At 34.9% G+C, this 14,701-nt stretch overlaps 1 protein-coding gene across 3 annotated transcripts; it reads left to right on the top strand.

Annotated features, from left to right (window-relative positions):
• Positions 1,787-6,950, top strand: LOC109826009 (E3 ubiquitin-protein ligase PRT1-like). Of its 3 annotated transcripts, XM_020392953.1 has the most exons (9): positions 1,787-1,985; positions 3,025-3,053; positions 3,131-3,310; positions 4,163-4,219; positions 4,301-4,501; positions 4,591-4,794; positions 5,587-5,699; positions 6,394-6,448; positions 6,519-6,950. In XM_020392953.1, the coding sequence occupies exons 1-9, from the start codon at positions 1,858-1,860 to the stop codon at positions 6,770-6,772; spliced, it is 1,221 nt and encodes a 406-aa protein (XP_020248542.1). In that variant the 5' UTR covers positions 1,787-1,857; the 3' UTR covers positions 6,773-6,950. The 3 variants fall into 3 exon arrangements, with proteins under 3 accessions (XP_020248542.1, XP_020248543.1, XP_020248541.1); XM_020392954.1 differs by lacking the exon at positions 6,394-6,448 and having other exon boundaries at positions 4,304-4,501; positions 6,464-6,950; XM_020392952.1 differs by lacking the exon at positions 6,394-6,448 and having other exon boundaries at positions 6,464-6,950.

Here is a 14,701-nt window from a genome sequence, read left to right as displayed (position 1 = left end):
TAAATCCCCAATAATTTTTGGCAAAAAATCCTCAAAATTAACATCATTAATTCATGCGTGGTCAAATGATCAAAGTACACCCCAATAACACAATAATTTTTACGATCTTTCACTTAAGCCCCCGCAAATTTTTTAAAAAAACCCAAAATAACGATCATTTATACTTTTCAGATCTTTTAGAGGTTTGTTTGTATTTATTGGAATTTTCAAGAGGTTGATTGTAATTTTTAGATTTTAGCAGATCTTTTAGAGGTTTGTTTGTATTTATTGGAATTTTCAAGAGGTTGATTGTAATTTTTAGATTTTAGAAGTGTTTGTGTCTAATGTTTGATTTTTTTTGGAATTTTCAAGAGGTTGATTGTAATTTTTAGATTTTAGAAGTGTTTGTGTCTAATGTTTGATTTTTTGGAGAGTTTTCTTTTATAATTTTTTAGGTTTTTGTAATTTTTTTTAGGGTTTCTTTGTAGTTTTCTAACTTAAGGGGTCAATTTATTATTTTTAGGATGTTTAGGGGGCTCCTTGTAATTTAACATTTCTAGGATTCCATTTGTACTATTTTGCTTTTTACGAGATTTTTTGTAATTTTTATATTTCTTGCATGTTTGTTTGAATTTTTAAGGGTTGTTTAAATATATTTTTATTTTTAAAGGGGTTTGTTTGTATTTTTTGGATTTTTTAGAAGTTCTGTGTAATTTATGATTTTTTTGTGTTATTCATAATTTTAGAAATTGAAAAGTATTTTTTTAAATTTTAATATTTTAAGGGTTTTTTATAATTTTAAATTTTTAGGGGCCTATATGTTTTTTTGCATTTTTAAATTTTTTTTAGTATTATTTGTAATTTTAGAATTTTTAGTAGGTATTTGTAATTTTTCCTATTTGTTGGGTTGATTATCAATTTATGGGTTAACTTGCAAATAAGATCTATTTGAGGGGTATATAATATGCTTGAGGATTAATTTTAGCCAATATGAAATTTAGGATAACGTCATTTTGGAACTTAAGTGCAAAATTTTAAAATATTTTTTTTGCTTTCTGAAATTATCGAACTTACTAAAGATTTAATAAAAATTATAGATATTTTTTTTTTTGCTTAATTGGCGGCAAAGTGAGATTTACCTGTATGTTCATTCAAAATCACTTTTTTAAAATTAAGGAGGGACAATGACAATTTTTTGGAATTTTTTAATTGTGGATAGTTAGAACTTGTTTAGAATTAACAAAAAAATTAATTATCATAATTTTCTACTTTTTGTGAATAGGAATTTCTAGTAATGGATATGAATATTTTAATTTAATGAGAATTCGTAGGGAAATAAAATTAGTTGGATACATTTTATCTTTTAGTAGGATAGAAAATTAGTTCTACTATTTGATATCTTTTAATATTAAATTTTGATTGAAAATTTTATCTTTAAATTATTTGAATATTTTAGGATAAAATTAGAATGTTATATCAAAAAGGATTGAGGGTAAAATTGACCATAAAAAGTTTTTCTCAAACTCACTCTTTTATAAGGAGAATGAAATGATGATGATATGATATGATATGATATGATATGATTCTTTTTGAACAAATCCATAATCATAATTTGTCGAACATAGAAATTCAATGTTATCAAACCTTGTCCGCATCATTTGTCATCCTTATTTGCATTAACAATTTACCCCTTCTTCTGGTTTTCATACAAAAACTTGAAATTGGAGGGGCTATATGAGAATAATGGGCAGTAAAAACTTGGAGAAGAAAAATAAATAAAATAAGAGAATAAACCCCAATAAAAAGATTCCCCCTTTGACCCTTTGTTTCCGTTTCCTTCCCAAATCCTCCATCATCATCTCCGCTGGGGCGGAAAATATGGACGATACCGAAACCGCTACAAACTCAGCACCTCCACCAAACCCTAATCCATTAAAGAACGAACAAACCCTAGACGGCGACGGTGACGTGTCCTATCCTTCATATTTCCAGTGCTGCGTCTGCCTGTAAGATATTTCTCCCTTCAAAAATTCGATTTTTGCGGTTTTCATCCGTTGAATTCGGTAAAAAGAGAATATTTTTAGCCTGATATTGCTGATTATTGCTTGAATTTGCAAGTTACCGAGAAATTGACAGCTTTAGGATAGCCATTTCCTCCCAAAATCTGATATTTGCGCTTCTATTACTGTTGAATTCGGTTGAATGAACCTAATGAAACTATGCTACTTATCAATTTTATCTTGTTAATTTATATTTTACGAAGTCGAGGAATGAGACTTTTCAATTTTATACACTTCGATTTCTTTTGTGGGTGAATATTCAAATTTTGTGAGAAAGGATTATAAGTAGATGTGTTTTATCTGGATAAGGATAGTTCGAAAGGCCATAGCTAAAAGTGCTTGTCAATTTAAGATAGATTTAACTTATATGAAGATGAAATGCTTCAAAGAGGATAACCAATGAAACTGTTGTGAGACTTTGAGATTAGTCGAAAAGAATGTACCTAGCAGATTATGCTATAAATCTTTTAACATGATTTAGAACACCTTTCTCTCCTTATCGTCTAATTTACTTTTAAAAATGTTTATAATGTTTAAGTAGCATATAACTACTGGTAGTATACATCATGCACTTGTAGCAATTGATAGGGAACTCATTAGCTACTGAATGTTTGGACCCCTTTCAAAAACATGACGAGAAACCATTCAGGATGAATTTTGCATATGATTCCTGTTTAATATTGTCTACGCATGAGCTGAAGTTCCTAATTCTTAGGGGGCACAAAAAAGCTCTTGTTAGCTGCTATTACCTTATTTATTTGTCCATGGGTAAGATTGCCTTCTGGGTCAATCACACAATCCATATGTAATTTTTCCTCTATCTTGTGTTGGAATTTGCTATGTTTTTGACGAATCAAATAAGTGGAGATTATACCGTCGCCATAAAGTTTTTTTTCTTGTTTCCAAATCTGGTTTTTATATGAATATTTTTAGGCTTGCCCGTATCCTTGATGCTGTTGTGACTCTTTCTTGTCTTATATTGTAGGGACCTACTCTACAAGCCAATTGTTCTGGGTAAGGATGCTTTATTGAAATTGTACATGTATAATTGACACGGCCGATATTTGCTTACCTCTCTCTTCTTTCTGCAGCATGTGGCCATATTTCATGCTTTTGGTGTGTACACAGGGCCATGCATGGTCTGCGAGCATCACATTGTGCTGTATGCAGGCAGCCATATGTTCATTTTCCTGGCATATGTCAGCTACTCCACCATTTGTTACTGAAAATGGAACCTGTAGCCTACAAAAGAAGGGAAGTTGAAGTATTGGGTGAGTTCCTGACACATAAAAGGAAACAGTTGGCACTTTTTGTAGTTATGGCATAAGCTTAGCGCATATGTAATCATCATATGTTAAAAGATCAAAATTTGACTAAAGACTTCTGAATGCGCCAACACATGAATGTCAATATGTATGTATATGTATGTAACATCTTGTTTATTTCCTTGTATATATTCTAGTATCAAATTGTCTAGTTCCCTTCTACTCTTTAAAGCATTTCCGTGTGTCTGGTTGTATTTTGTGTTAATGCTTATTTGCTCTTGGTAATCATAGCATCTAAGTTGGTATCTGTTTCAGCAATTACAGTTGCCATAGCTGATAGTTCATATTGTTAGCCTTAGAAACATTTATGTGCAGATTCAATCAAATACTGTTACTTAATGACCACGACTCAAAATAATTTGTGTTTGGTCTCTAGCAGTCTAGGTGCATAGACTCCCTAGTCCATCCTCAGCAACCCAGAAACAGTACCTACACATCCAACCATTTTCCACACCACACGCAGAAACTGCTAGAAGCCTGCATCGCTTGCAAATAACCAAGTTAAGTAGATAAATATTTTTTGTGTTAGAAAATATTCAGATTGTTTTTCAACTTTGGATGCTGCTTGATGTAATATGAGATCTTTAATCTTACACAAAATTTGGTTATATCTTCAATGTGTCACATGTGTCTCTTGAATATACATCTGGTTTGTGATATGTTGATGAAGTTCTCTATTCATCTACTGTTCTTGTTTCATTATGAGTGTTCTATGAATTGTCTTGTCCTTTACTTATTTTCCTCTATGAGCGTTACTAATTTCGCGCATTTTTCTTTTCAATGGTCTTGGTATCTTAGAGGAAGAAAAACGTCTCAATGTATTTTCTCCTCAGTTTGAGAACTCTATGATCACTGGTAAGCTGTCTTCTGGAACGTAAACTTCTTCAGTTATTTATTCTCTGCTGACTAATGTATGGTCATCTTTTTATCTGATAGAAGAGGACTCAGATGCTTCAGAAGAGATTCAAAAATCTACTGAGGATCTTAAAGCTAGCAAAGTTATAACATCTAAAGAACCTTGCCCTCCAGAAACTGGTCCTGAAATCGGAAAGCACAAGCAAGTTTCTGTGGATGATGTGTTATGTGAGCTATGCAAGGAACTGCTATTTCAGCCATCCGTTCTTAACTGTGGACATGGTTGGAACTTCTATCAAAGTTACAATGATGATACTACATTTTACTTTGTTGATGTTATGCTGATATTTACTATTTTTCTTCTTGTGCAGTATTTTGTGATACTTGTCTATCTGATTTAGCCAACGGGCCACTTTTATGCCCAGCTTGCCAGAGCCCTCACCCTGGAGGCTTCCCAAATGTTTGCTTGGATTTGGACCATTTCTTGGAAGAGCAGTTCCCAACGAAGTATGCAGTGAGGAAGGAAAAGGCACAGCTTAAGAGAGTAGAATGGCGACTTAGAGAATCATCATCAAGTATGTTTACTTTTAAGTTTTAATCCTATAGAATCACGATCCTTTGTTTAAGAGTTGGGACTTAATTTGAGCCAGATATATTAGTTCTAGGTTTATTTGATATTTTTCATTCAAGCCAATCAGGGTTCTATATTAAGTTACTTGTCTATTTGTGGACTGTCATCCCTTAGCTGCAATGTTTTACTGTCTCTTTTTTCCCTTCAGTGACAAGTTTGGATTTTTTGTCCATTTAAGTAAGTTATGACCAGTTCCTGAGTGAGAACATTGCACAATATGATGTGAGGATAAGAAGCTTATTAGATCAATCCTAGAAAAGGGTCAAGTTATTAGCATTCTTCTTGAGTTATTGGGAGTAGTGACCACCACATTGCCGCATATCCCAGCCATCGTTGCAACTTTTTATCCGAAGCATATCACACTACCATCAACATCCAACCACAATTTGAGTGCAAGCAAACACTAAAACCCTTTTCATACAAATTTTACACTGTTGATTTGACCACATGTGTATATGGAAAACTATTAGCTAAAATTAAGAGTTTCAGTCCTTGCATTAGGGTTGTTTACCTCTTGTTGTCTTGTTTAGAAGTTGTTCTGAATAGCGATCTCGGAATGTCAAGCTCAATCATGAGTGTACTTGCATTATCTGGTGAATTATCTCTTCTTGTGATAATGAAATAGTTTTGTCCTATTCACATGTTATTGAATTTGTCTACTGATATTGGATGGAGGCCAAATATATGTTAAAAAAGCCAGACACTTCGATTAACCGCAGCTGTTGTGCAATTGCAGGTTCTCTGCAAGAGGGAAAAAAGGCTGAACCACATGATTTAAAAGACGATCCTTTATTTTTGGAGGAAGATCTGCGGAATGTTCATATTGGAGTTGGATGTGATACGTGCGGGGTGAGGTTTTCCATTCCAATTTCTTCATTGAATAGTTCACGATATTCTTGTAAATGCTATTTTGATGATTTTAAGATTGTTTGATCTAAACTTTAATAGGTAGTTTTTCAACGAAGTAACCTGGCCATTATCTTTTGAAATCCATCACATTGACTTAAGGATTTCAAAATATTACCAATCTTGTGCTACCATTAACGAAAAAACAAGCACCTAGCGTGAAGAGGTGATAAAGATGCTGAATGAAAAACTCATGAAAATCATAGTTAGCATGATAGCTATTTGTTACAGCGTTCTATGTTTTAGCACATTTAATACTATCACTTGGTTGTTACCTATACTAAGATATGAGCAATGGCTCTACTTCTTTCCAAGTTAGTGATTAGCACCTTGATTATGCCGTCATTGAGAGTGAAAGATGTTAATTTTGGCAGTTATGCGCCTTGATATGTCAGCTTAGCCTCCTCTGAATGAATGAGAACTTCAGTTGGTAGTTTTGCTAAATTCTCTTTATGAATTGTGGCATTCCGTCTTCTAAACCTTCGGGGTTGAAACTACTCTTATCATTATTTTCGGGTATCAGACTCGGCAGTTATTAAAAATGACAACACCCTCTCTTCTCTGCAGATGTACCCCATTACTGGAAAGAGATACAGATGCAGTTATTAAAAATGACAACACCCTCTCTTCTCTGCAGATGTACCCCATTACTGGAAAGAGATACAGATGTAAAGATTGCAAAGAAGAGATAGGCTTCTTCTCTGCAGATGTACCCCATTACTGGAAAGAGATACAGATGTAAAGATTGCAAAGAAGAGATAGGCTTCGACCTCTGCGAAACTTGCTACAACAGCAGTTCGAAACTCCCTGGCAGATTTAATCAGCGACATACACCTGATCACGAGTTTGAAGTAGACAAATCACAGATGTTGTGTAGCATACTGTTCAGGTCTTTCGTCGATGATCTTCAGCAAGAGGGCTCCGTTATTTTCCTTCCTGATGATCACCCACACGACCATGGTGATGCTGATGATGATGACGACGCTGACGAAAATAACAACGGTGCTACAGAATAAATACTCGGAGGTAAAAGATAACTGTTACATTTTTTTGTAATCTTAGTTTCACCGGTACATTTCTGTAATCTTAGTTCTTTTTTAGCGTGGGTAACTGCAAATGGATACATCTTGGTAAGCATATGGTAAAATATTCGTCACACGTAAATATTTACTGTGTGAAGTTAATTTTCAATCACATGCGCGACTCGAAAACAGCATACTGGATATAAATAAAATCGAATGCCGTTGCGTTTCCAATCTTTGGGAACATGAGAATCCAAAACCATTACGAAACTGTGGCACTGAGCGATCAAAATCAGGGCCCCACCTCCAACAAGTACCAACTTGATCCCTGTCGTGAACAGGGTTTCTTCATTGGATAAACTACAGACACATGCTCACAAAAAAATCTTTACAGCCCCAACCCAACACAAGTTGAGCTTGTGTTTGCCCCCAAAGGACGCTACGCTTTGATTGTTCATTTTGGTTCCATCCATGAGCTCCCCGGTTTTGATGAGGACTTGCCGATCTCTTGTCTACAAGCTTGCTTTGGATGAGAACTCATTGGAAAATGTCACGTATTCTGTTTTCTGGAGAATCTATCTGAACGTATCGAAGGACAAATTTTCAAAACCGACCTGTTTTGAATTTTATTCCCAAAAAAAGTTCCGTTTCAAATTTAATTTCAAAAAACCGACCCAGTTGGCTGAAACCGGGTCGGTTTTTGAAAGAAAAAAAAAGTTCCCAAGCTTCACGGGACTTCCAACTTCCGTGAAGTTTGAGAATTTTTTTTTTCAAAAACCGACCAAGTTTCAGCCCAACTAGGTCGGTTTTTTGAAATTAAGTTTGAAACGGGACTTTTTTTTGGTAATCTTTTGGCAAACAGGTTGGTTTTGAAAATTTGTCCGTATATCAAATTGTGAAAATACTTATTTTTTTTTTAAATGTCACAAATTATTGCCAGTTGCCTTATGAAACTAGGTAGGGAACTGTTGATAGTCAGTGTTTGGGCTTGGGTTTTGCTTATTAAATGAGATGCACGTGTGATGTTGAATAAGAGTTTTAAAGATGGAGAGATACACCGCTTTAAATAATTAAATCCCACGCTTTTGATCTTTTTATTTCTCTGAAATAAAAAAAAAACCTATGGCGCTCGATTAAAGTTGGATACTTATTCGTGCTATTTTTATTGATGGACAGCTGAACATTTTGAAGCTTGAAAGAGTTTTATATTGTTTTTCTTTGGCCATCTCCTTATAATTTTTTTTATAATTGCATGAGGGTTTATTATTGGCAACTGGATAAGGTATAATTTATTTAGGGAAATGCATAGCAAGTGCTCCAATGAAAGTAGCACCAGGAGATAATTTTGTAGTTGGTGGGCCATGATTTTCAAGGAAAACGAATTAAAACCTCTACCGCTAGAGGGAGTCAAATGCAACTTCATGGATTCTTCTCTTTGGGTCCATGATTTTTTTTTTTTAAAATTATAACAATGATTCTAGTCCGCTTGTTTTTACTAATATAAAATTAATACTTGATAAATAGAACCAAAGAGCACATAATAAATCGTATTTTTTTTAAAAAAAAGTTGTGTTATTGGTGTTGGCTTTTTGGAGAGTGAAAAGGGTCCTTTTTATTCTTTATAAATTGAATAAAAAATGCTGGACAAATTTTGAAAACAATCCCCTTTTGAAACTTATTTGTAAAAATCAACTCATACTCAACTTATTTGTCAAAACCAACATAGTTTCAGCCACATGGGGGGTGGGGGCGCGATTATACCATTATCTGCTCTTTCATGATAAAAATAAAAATAAAAGAGAGGAAAAAGGGAAGGGGTAAAAAAACACAATAAACACGCTTACGCTAATATGAAAAATATATTAACCTCGACATATATCTATTTGGTGTGTTTTGGGCTATTTCTTGGATCCGTGATTATTAGCATGAAGCATAACAATCCTTTGTTTTTTTTTAGAGAATTGATGGATGACCAAAATAGTAATCCAACCAGCTAAATTAGGCATAACAATCCTTTGTTTATTGAGGTCCAATTCAATTTTCATTCATAGGGGGGCTTGGGATTAAGCACACGTGTGTGTGTGTGTTTTCTCTTGTTCATTCAAAGTTTTTAATTTTTTTAGCGGCAGCTGACAGCTAAGGCAAAAGCTGCACCAAACTTTATAAAACCATTGCAAATATTTTGTGGCAGCATCACGAGAGTTAGAATTATTATAGAATAAAATACAAATCATATATAGAACTAATCAAACCTTGGATTCCCCGTGTACATTTTATTACTCTGCGCGTGCTTTGGCAATTCCGAAAGAGGAACTGAGTTTAAACTAGTTTTTGCTTAGCTAGGATAGAGTTGAACGGTACAGGAGGCCGTCCAAAAGAAAACCGGTTTAGACGTTACAATTTGAACTTAAGAAAAAAACCGGTTTAATTTTGGCCTAATTATTTGCCAAACTAAAAACTAACTTTTGGGGCTGTTTGGTTCGTTTCCTAAAAACCAAGGGGGAAAAAAGCATGGAAATCAATAAAATTTGGTTTCCATCATTTTCCACTCTTAGAAATCTCCCACATCAACTAATAATATGGGGACAACTCATCTCATCTCATTTCTTATTTTTAAAAATAAACTAAACACAAGAAATATGTCACATCAATCAACTCATCCAACTCACATCATCTCATCTCATCTCATTTACTACCATCTTTAAAAATTACTCACGTCATCCAATAATATGGTGACAACTCATCCAATCTCATTAAAATTTCCTTCCATCCATTTCCTCCAAAAAAACAAAAAAATTTATTTTCCTAAGTATGCGTCACATCATCCAATAATATAATGACAACTCATCTCATCTCATATATTTTCTTTGTTTTAAGAATGAACAAAAAAAAAAAAAAGAATCTAAACAATGAAGGTCTTTTCCTTATTTTTTCTAGTCAACCAAACACAAGAAAAGAACCTCAAAATAATATTTTTTTTTAAAAATCGCACACATCATCCAATAATATGGTGATAACTCATTTCTTTTTTTACTTCTAAGAAGCGAACCAAACAACAAAAAACATCCAATTATGAAAAATATGTTTCCTTTTCTTTACTTTTAATGTTTTTTAGCGAACCAAACAGCCCTTTTCAAAATTGTAGCCACTAAAAACTATTTCTGTGGAGTTTGTCCATATAGTTTGAAGAAGGTTTAATTTCATCTAAATAAACTAATGCAAGCATGGTATTTATGAATCACCAATTATCCTTATTAAGAGGGGGGGAAAATTTTGGACGATAAAAGCTTTGGATGCCAAGGGATTAATGTAAATTGGGGGCACGAATTTATTAGCTATTACGTCACTTTATCACATTATTACACATGCAATAAGGTGCCGGCATTAATTATTGCATTGAATGTTTGAATGCAACCGCAAAGATAGAAACTTCGATGTTCAATGAATGTGGCCCGATGATCAAGTGGCGGAGATGGACACTGTGCAGCTTAGGGGCTGTTTAGGTTCACTGTTTTTCAGGAAAAGATTTTCTTGAAAGCCAGTCAAAAGTGTCACTTTTTAGCAGGCTTTCAGCTAAAATCGCCTCTAAAAAAGAAGGTTTTGACTGAAAGCCTACAAAAAAGTGATATTTTTGGCAAACTTTCAAGAGAGCGTTTCTCTCAAAAACAGGAAACCAAACAATGCCTTACTCTATTTGAGATAATACATGTTCAGTAAATTTTTATATATTTTTAATAACACAAGGGAAATTTTGTCAAGACATGTTCATGCTCAGACCAAAGTCCGAGCTGGATTCCCAAAAAGAAAGAAAGAATTCTTTTTTCGGTTTTTCTATAGAGTGCCCTTGGGCACTCTATAAGAGAGGAGAGAGATAGAGAGAAATGATTGAAGAGAGAATCCCAATGCAAATCAGGGGGCCCCCCTCCTCATTCATTTCTCTCTATCTCTCTCCTCTCTTATAGAGTGCCCAAGGGTACTCTATAGAAAAACCGTTCTTTTTTATACTCTCTTTTTTTGTTAAGGTGTTTTGTTTATACCAGTTAGAGAGCAAGAGATTTGCTACATGGAATCAAAATATGGGACCAACAAGAGGGAACGTGCGAATTATCCCGCTCCTATTGCGTAATGGTATGATCATCATTAATGAAATTTTTTATTTACTGATTATTTGGGAACATTCAATTTTTATTTTGTTTCCGTTCTCCGATTTTATTTTCATTCAGAGCCTGGCCATGATTGGAGCCAGCACCTGTACGGAGAACGGGCTCCCCCGCGCAATTCGAGGACGCGGGCCTCGCAAACCGTGCTGCCGTTCATTTAAAAAATGAAATATAAAATTAATTAACTTAAACAATTAACATCCATCAACGTCGTCGTGTGCTTACGAGGGGTGGCTACAGTGTGAGGCGCTGAGCTCTGTTTTTTTTTTTTTGGCGGGAAAATGGCGGTTGCGCGCGCAAAACGGCTGCAGGGAGTTTTCTTGGCGGGAAAGTTTCCGTAAAGGTTTGAAATTGGCGGGAATATTCAACAGAGGGGATTCCTTTTTCCTTAGAGAGAGAAGGGGAGAGAAAACGCGTGCGCGTGACTTTTTCAGTTTTTCTCGTACTTTCGTGATGATTTTGTTTGCCACACGATGGATTTATCCACGGATTTTCACACTGAGGTTGATATCATAAAGTTTTTGTTATGGTTTTTACATATGTATATATTTAGATCCTAAATAGCTTTAAACACTCTAATCCTTTTAGTAGCTGTTGATTTATTTACTAAATGATTGTAATTCGTTCTAACGTATCTACTGAACAACAATCATTCCTAATTTATACTCAAATACAAATCACAATCACTCATTAAATGGATCGAAGGCTACTAATAAGATAGTGTTCTTTACACTAATTTTTTTAATGAGTTCGAGAACCCTAACACCACTATAATCCACAGATAAACCGCCCGTTCGATTACTAGCATCAACGGATAATAAAAAAAAAATATTGCTACATGAATCGAGATCTCAACTCGTGGGACTCGAACAACAACCTGGAGAGACATGCATGCATGATAGTATTTAGAAAACATGAGCCCTGAAACTGTAATGCTTTTTTTTAAAAACTTTGGTGTAGTTGAAACGATATCGCTTTAACATAGATAAAAGTAATTCTCTTATGAAACACACTCGTTCCTGTATTTCTTAAATCATAAATAAATATATTGAAATATTAATGTCATATGTTACCATAGCATATATATCATAAAGTTTTTAACTTTAACGGATAGGTAAAAGAATCAAAATTATGAGGTGAGCGTTGATGTTGATCATGAAAAGGATCGATACACAATTCAATGAGTATATATGTAGTCCTCAATATAAGACTAAAGGGGCTTAAAAAGAAGGGAAAAGGGATCAAGCTTAGGTTGACCGATTTGGCAAAAGGCTGTGAAGATTGGGTACAGGAATAGATGGATTCGTGGGGCTCAAAAGAAACCCTAAAAGCTTCTCTCTCTCTCTCATGCACACACAAATTCCCAAAATGGGAAGCGCATGGTACGTACGGTAAAATTCCATGCAATGGCAACACGCAAGGCCTCAATTATTTCTACTAAAATTCACGACCCAATATATATTAAGCTGATGGAGATATTGGATATTGAAAAGATTGGCCAAGAGGAGACCAGCTAGCTAGGTACGTAGAGACGTACAGGGTAGGTTTTCATGCGGCACGGTATTTTCTATGTGAATTGTTTAAAATCATTTTCTTCATTGCTCAGATTTAAGCTGGACTTGGTGATGATCAGTTGGTCACTTAGGATAATAATTAACTTAATATCCAAAATGTATAGTCCTTGCATTCAAAAATGGGACACACACGCCCGCTTGTTATTTCTATGGAGCCTGATTCACGTAAAGAATAAATAGCACCAATCTCATAATTGAACTCTGTAGAATTGCATGCATCTCTACTACAAGACAACCTTAATTAGCCCCTTGCAATATCGTCTTTTGCGAGTATTTTTTATTATAATTTTTTCCCTTTAGATAGCCAACAAAAATTTGTATATCAAGCTTCTCCTATTAGAGTACTTTGTATCTAATTAATCTAACGCTGCACGAAAATTAAAAATCTTGCTAGGAATCCACCGATGGGTGTTTTCTGAATCCACAACGAACAATCTTTGAATCCGCAAAGAGACAACATCCAATCCATGAAGTGATATAAAATAGAATTAATTAATTTGTTGATAAGAAGTTATGCCTGTAGGGTATACATTCCTCTACTTAAATAGAAAATAAACTACGCTCCTACGGGGACCCGAATTTTATAAAAAGTCTGACATATCTCAATCCGGAGGGAATTTTACGAAAAAAGACGGCGGCAAATCTATGTTGGCGCCATCTCAAAAGAATAGGCGATTTTCATATAATGTTCATCTATTTCCCGACGCACGGTTTGAGAGATACGACACGTTCTTCATTGCAAGCCCCCCGCTTGGGTCTTTGACAATGCGGTTTCTACGTAAATGCATCCGCAGCTTGCTCTAGTCATAATAATCCAAAAGAGATGAAATAGAAATATGTATTAGAGAGAGATGAGATTTGAATTGAATTGAAAATTTGACTTGTATATAACTATGTTGACTATAATTAGCGGAATCATGGCCTGATAGTTGTAGCCTAAGGATTGGGGATGTAGGTAATGATATATACATTTATTTAGTTGATCGATCTGCAACTTAATCAATATGAAAAAGAGCGGATTGGGTCCCAAGTTTAAATCCCAATATTCCAAAAAAAAAAAAATTGTTTCAACATGTAGATGCAACCAAAATCTTAAAACCCAAGCAGCTTGTACTTCCAAGTCCTGAGTTATAACGTCTTCATTCGCACTCACATGCAAAACTTAAAAACTTTCATTGCATCATCACATGCGAGAGCTAGCATGTTGATTGAATTGAAAGTTGTCGCTGTACAAATTAATGTGTCAATCATGTGTACAACATCTCGTGACCCTAAATCTAGTTCCCTGGACTGGACTGGAACGGACCAGACCTGACCAATTTAGAGGTCCGAGCCCACCCTAAACCCTAGCTAGGTTCCAAAACTACAGTGTCACTTAGTTGCGATGCTTCACAGGGAAAAAAAGCAGAGAATAAAAATGTTTGATATGCAAGCGGAAAAGGAAAAGTTCAAAAGGACGATACTTTCACTGGGCCCCATCCTTTTCGTTCATGATAACGTTTTCCATTCTCCATCGACTGTCTTCACTATGCTCCCATAGTTCTATCTATCTTACTTATTCCCATTATTCCATATATATATTTCCCCCAAACTATGTCATGTTGAAGTGTTATTAGTAATAACATTGAGCTAAAAAAATTATTATTTTTTAAAAATAATTCAAAATTTTAACACTTGTGCGTGGCACCCTTAAAGATGGTTTTTAAGTCACCGAGAAAACCTGCTTTCTATCTTTTTCTATTTTTATCATTCAGACATCCTACTCCAACATCCGATTGTTCAGCATATGGTCCGTATATATCAGACTCAGAATTATTCTCTGTCATGTCTCTTCACTCTATGCTAGCAGATGGTGGCCTGCGATATCAACACATGCAACTATATCATTTGGAATAAAGTGCTGCCTAGTAAAGTTCAAATCTTCTTCTGTCTCCTAAGTTCTCGAAGATTGAAGACCAAAGACAGATTAGCCTCTCAAGGTTGCCTACCAGACTCTTGTTGTTCCTTCTGCGGTGAACAAGAATCTCATGATCATCGAGTCCTTTCGTATCACTTATTTGGGCTCCGTTCCTCCCTAAGATTGACATAGGATCCCTCCCTACCAACCTCGGCCTGTGCTTATCTATCTGTTCTGACTTATCTATCCAAGCTTCAGTTCGCCTCTTATGGGGCATCTGTTTCCCAACTAT

Source organism: Asparagus officinalis, chromosome 10, assembly GCF_001876935.1.
Source record: "Asparagus officinalis chromosome 10, Aspof.V1, whole genome shotgun sequence".
Lineage (NCBI taxonomy): Eukaryota > Viridiplantae > Streptophyta > Magnoliopsida > Asparagales > Asparagaceae > Asparagus > Asparagus officinalis.
This window is presented reverse-complemented; position numbering and strand designations above follow the sequence as displayed.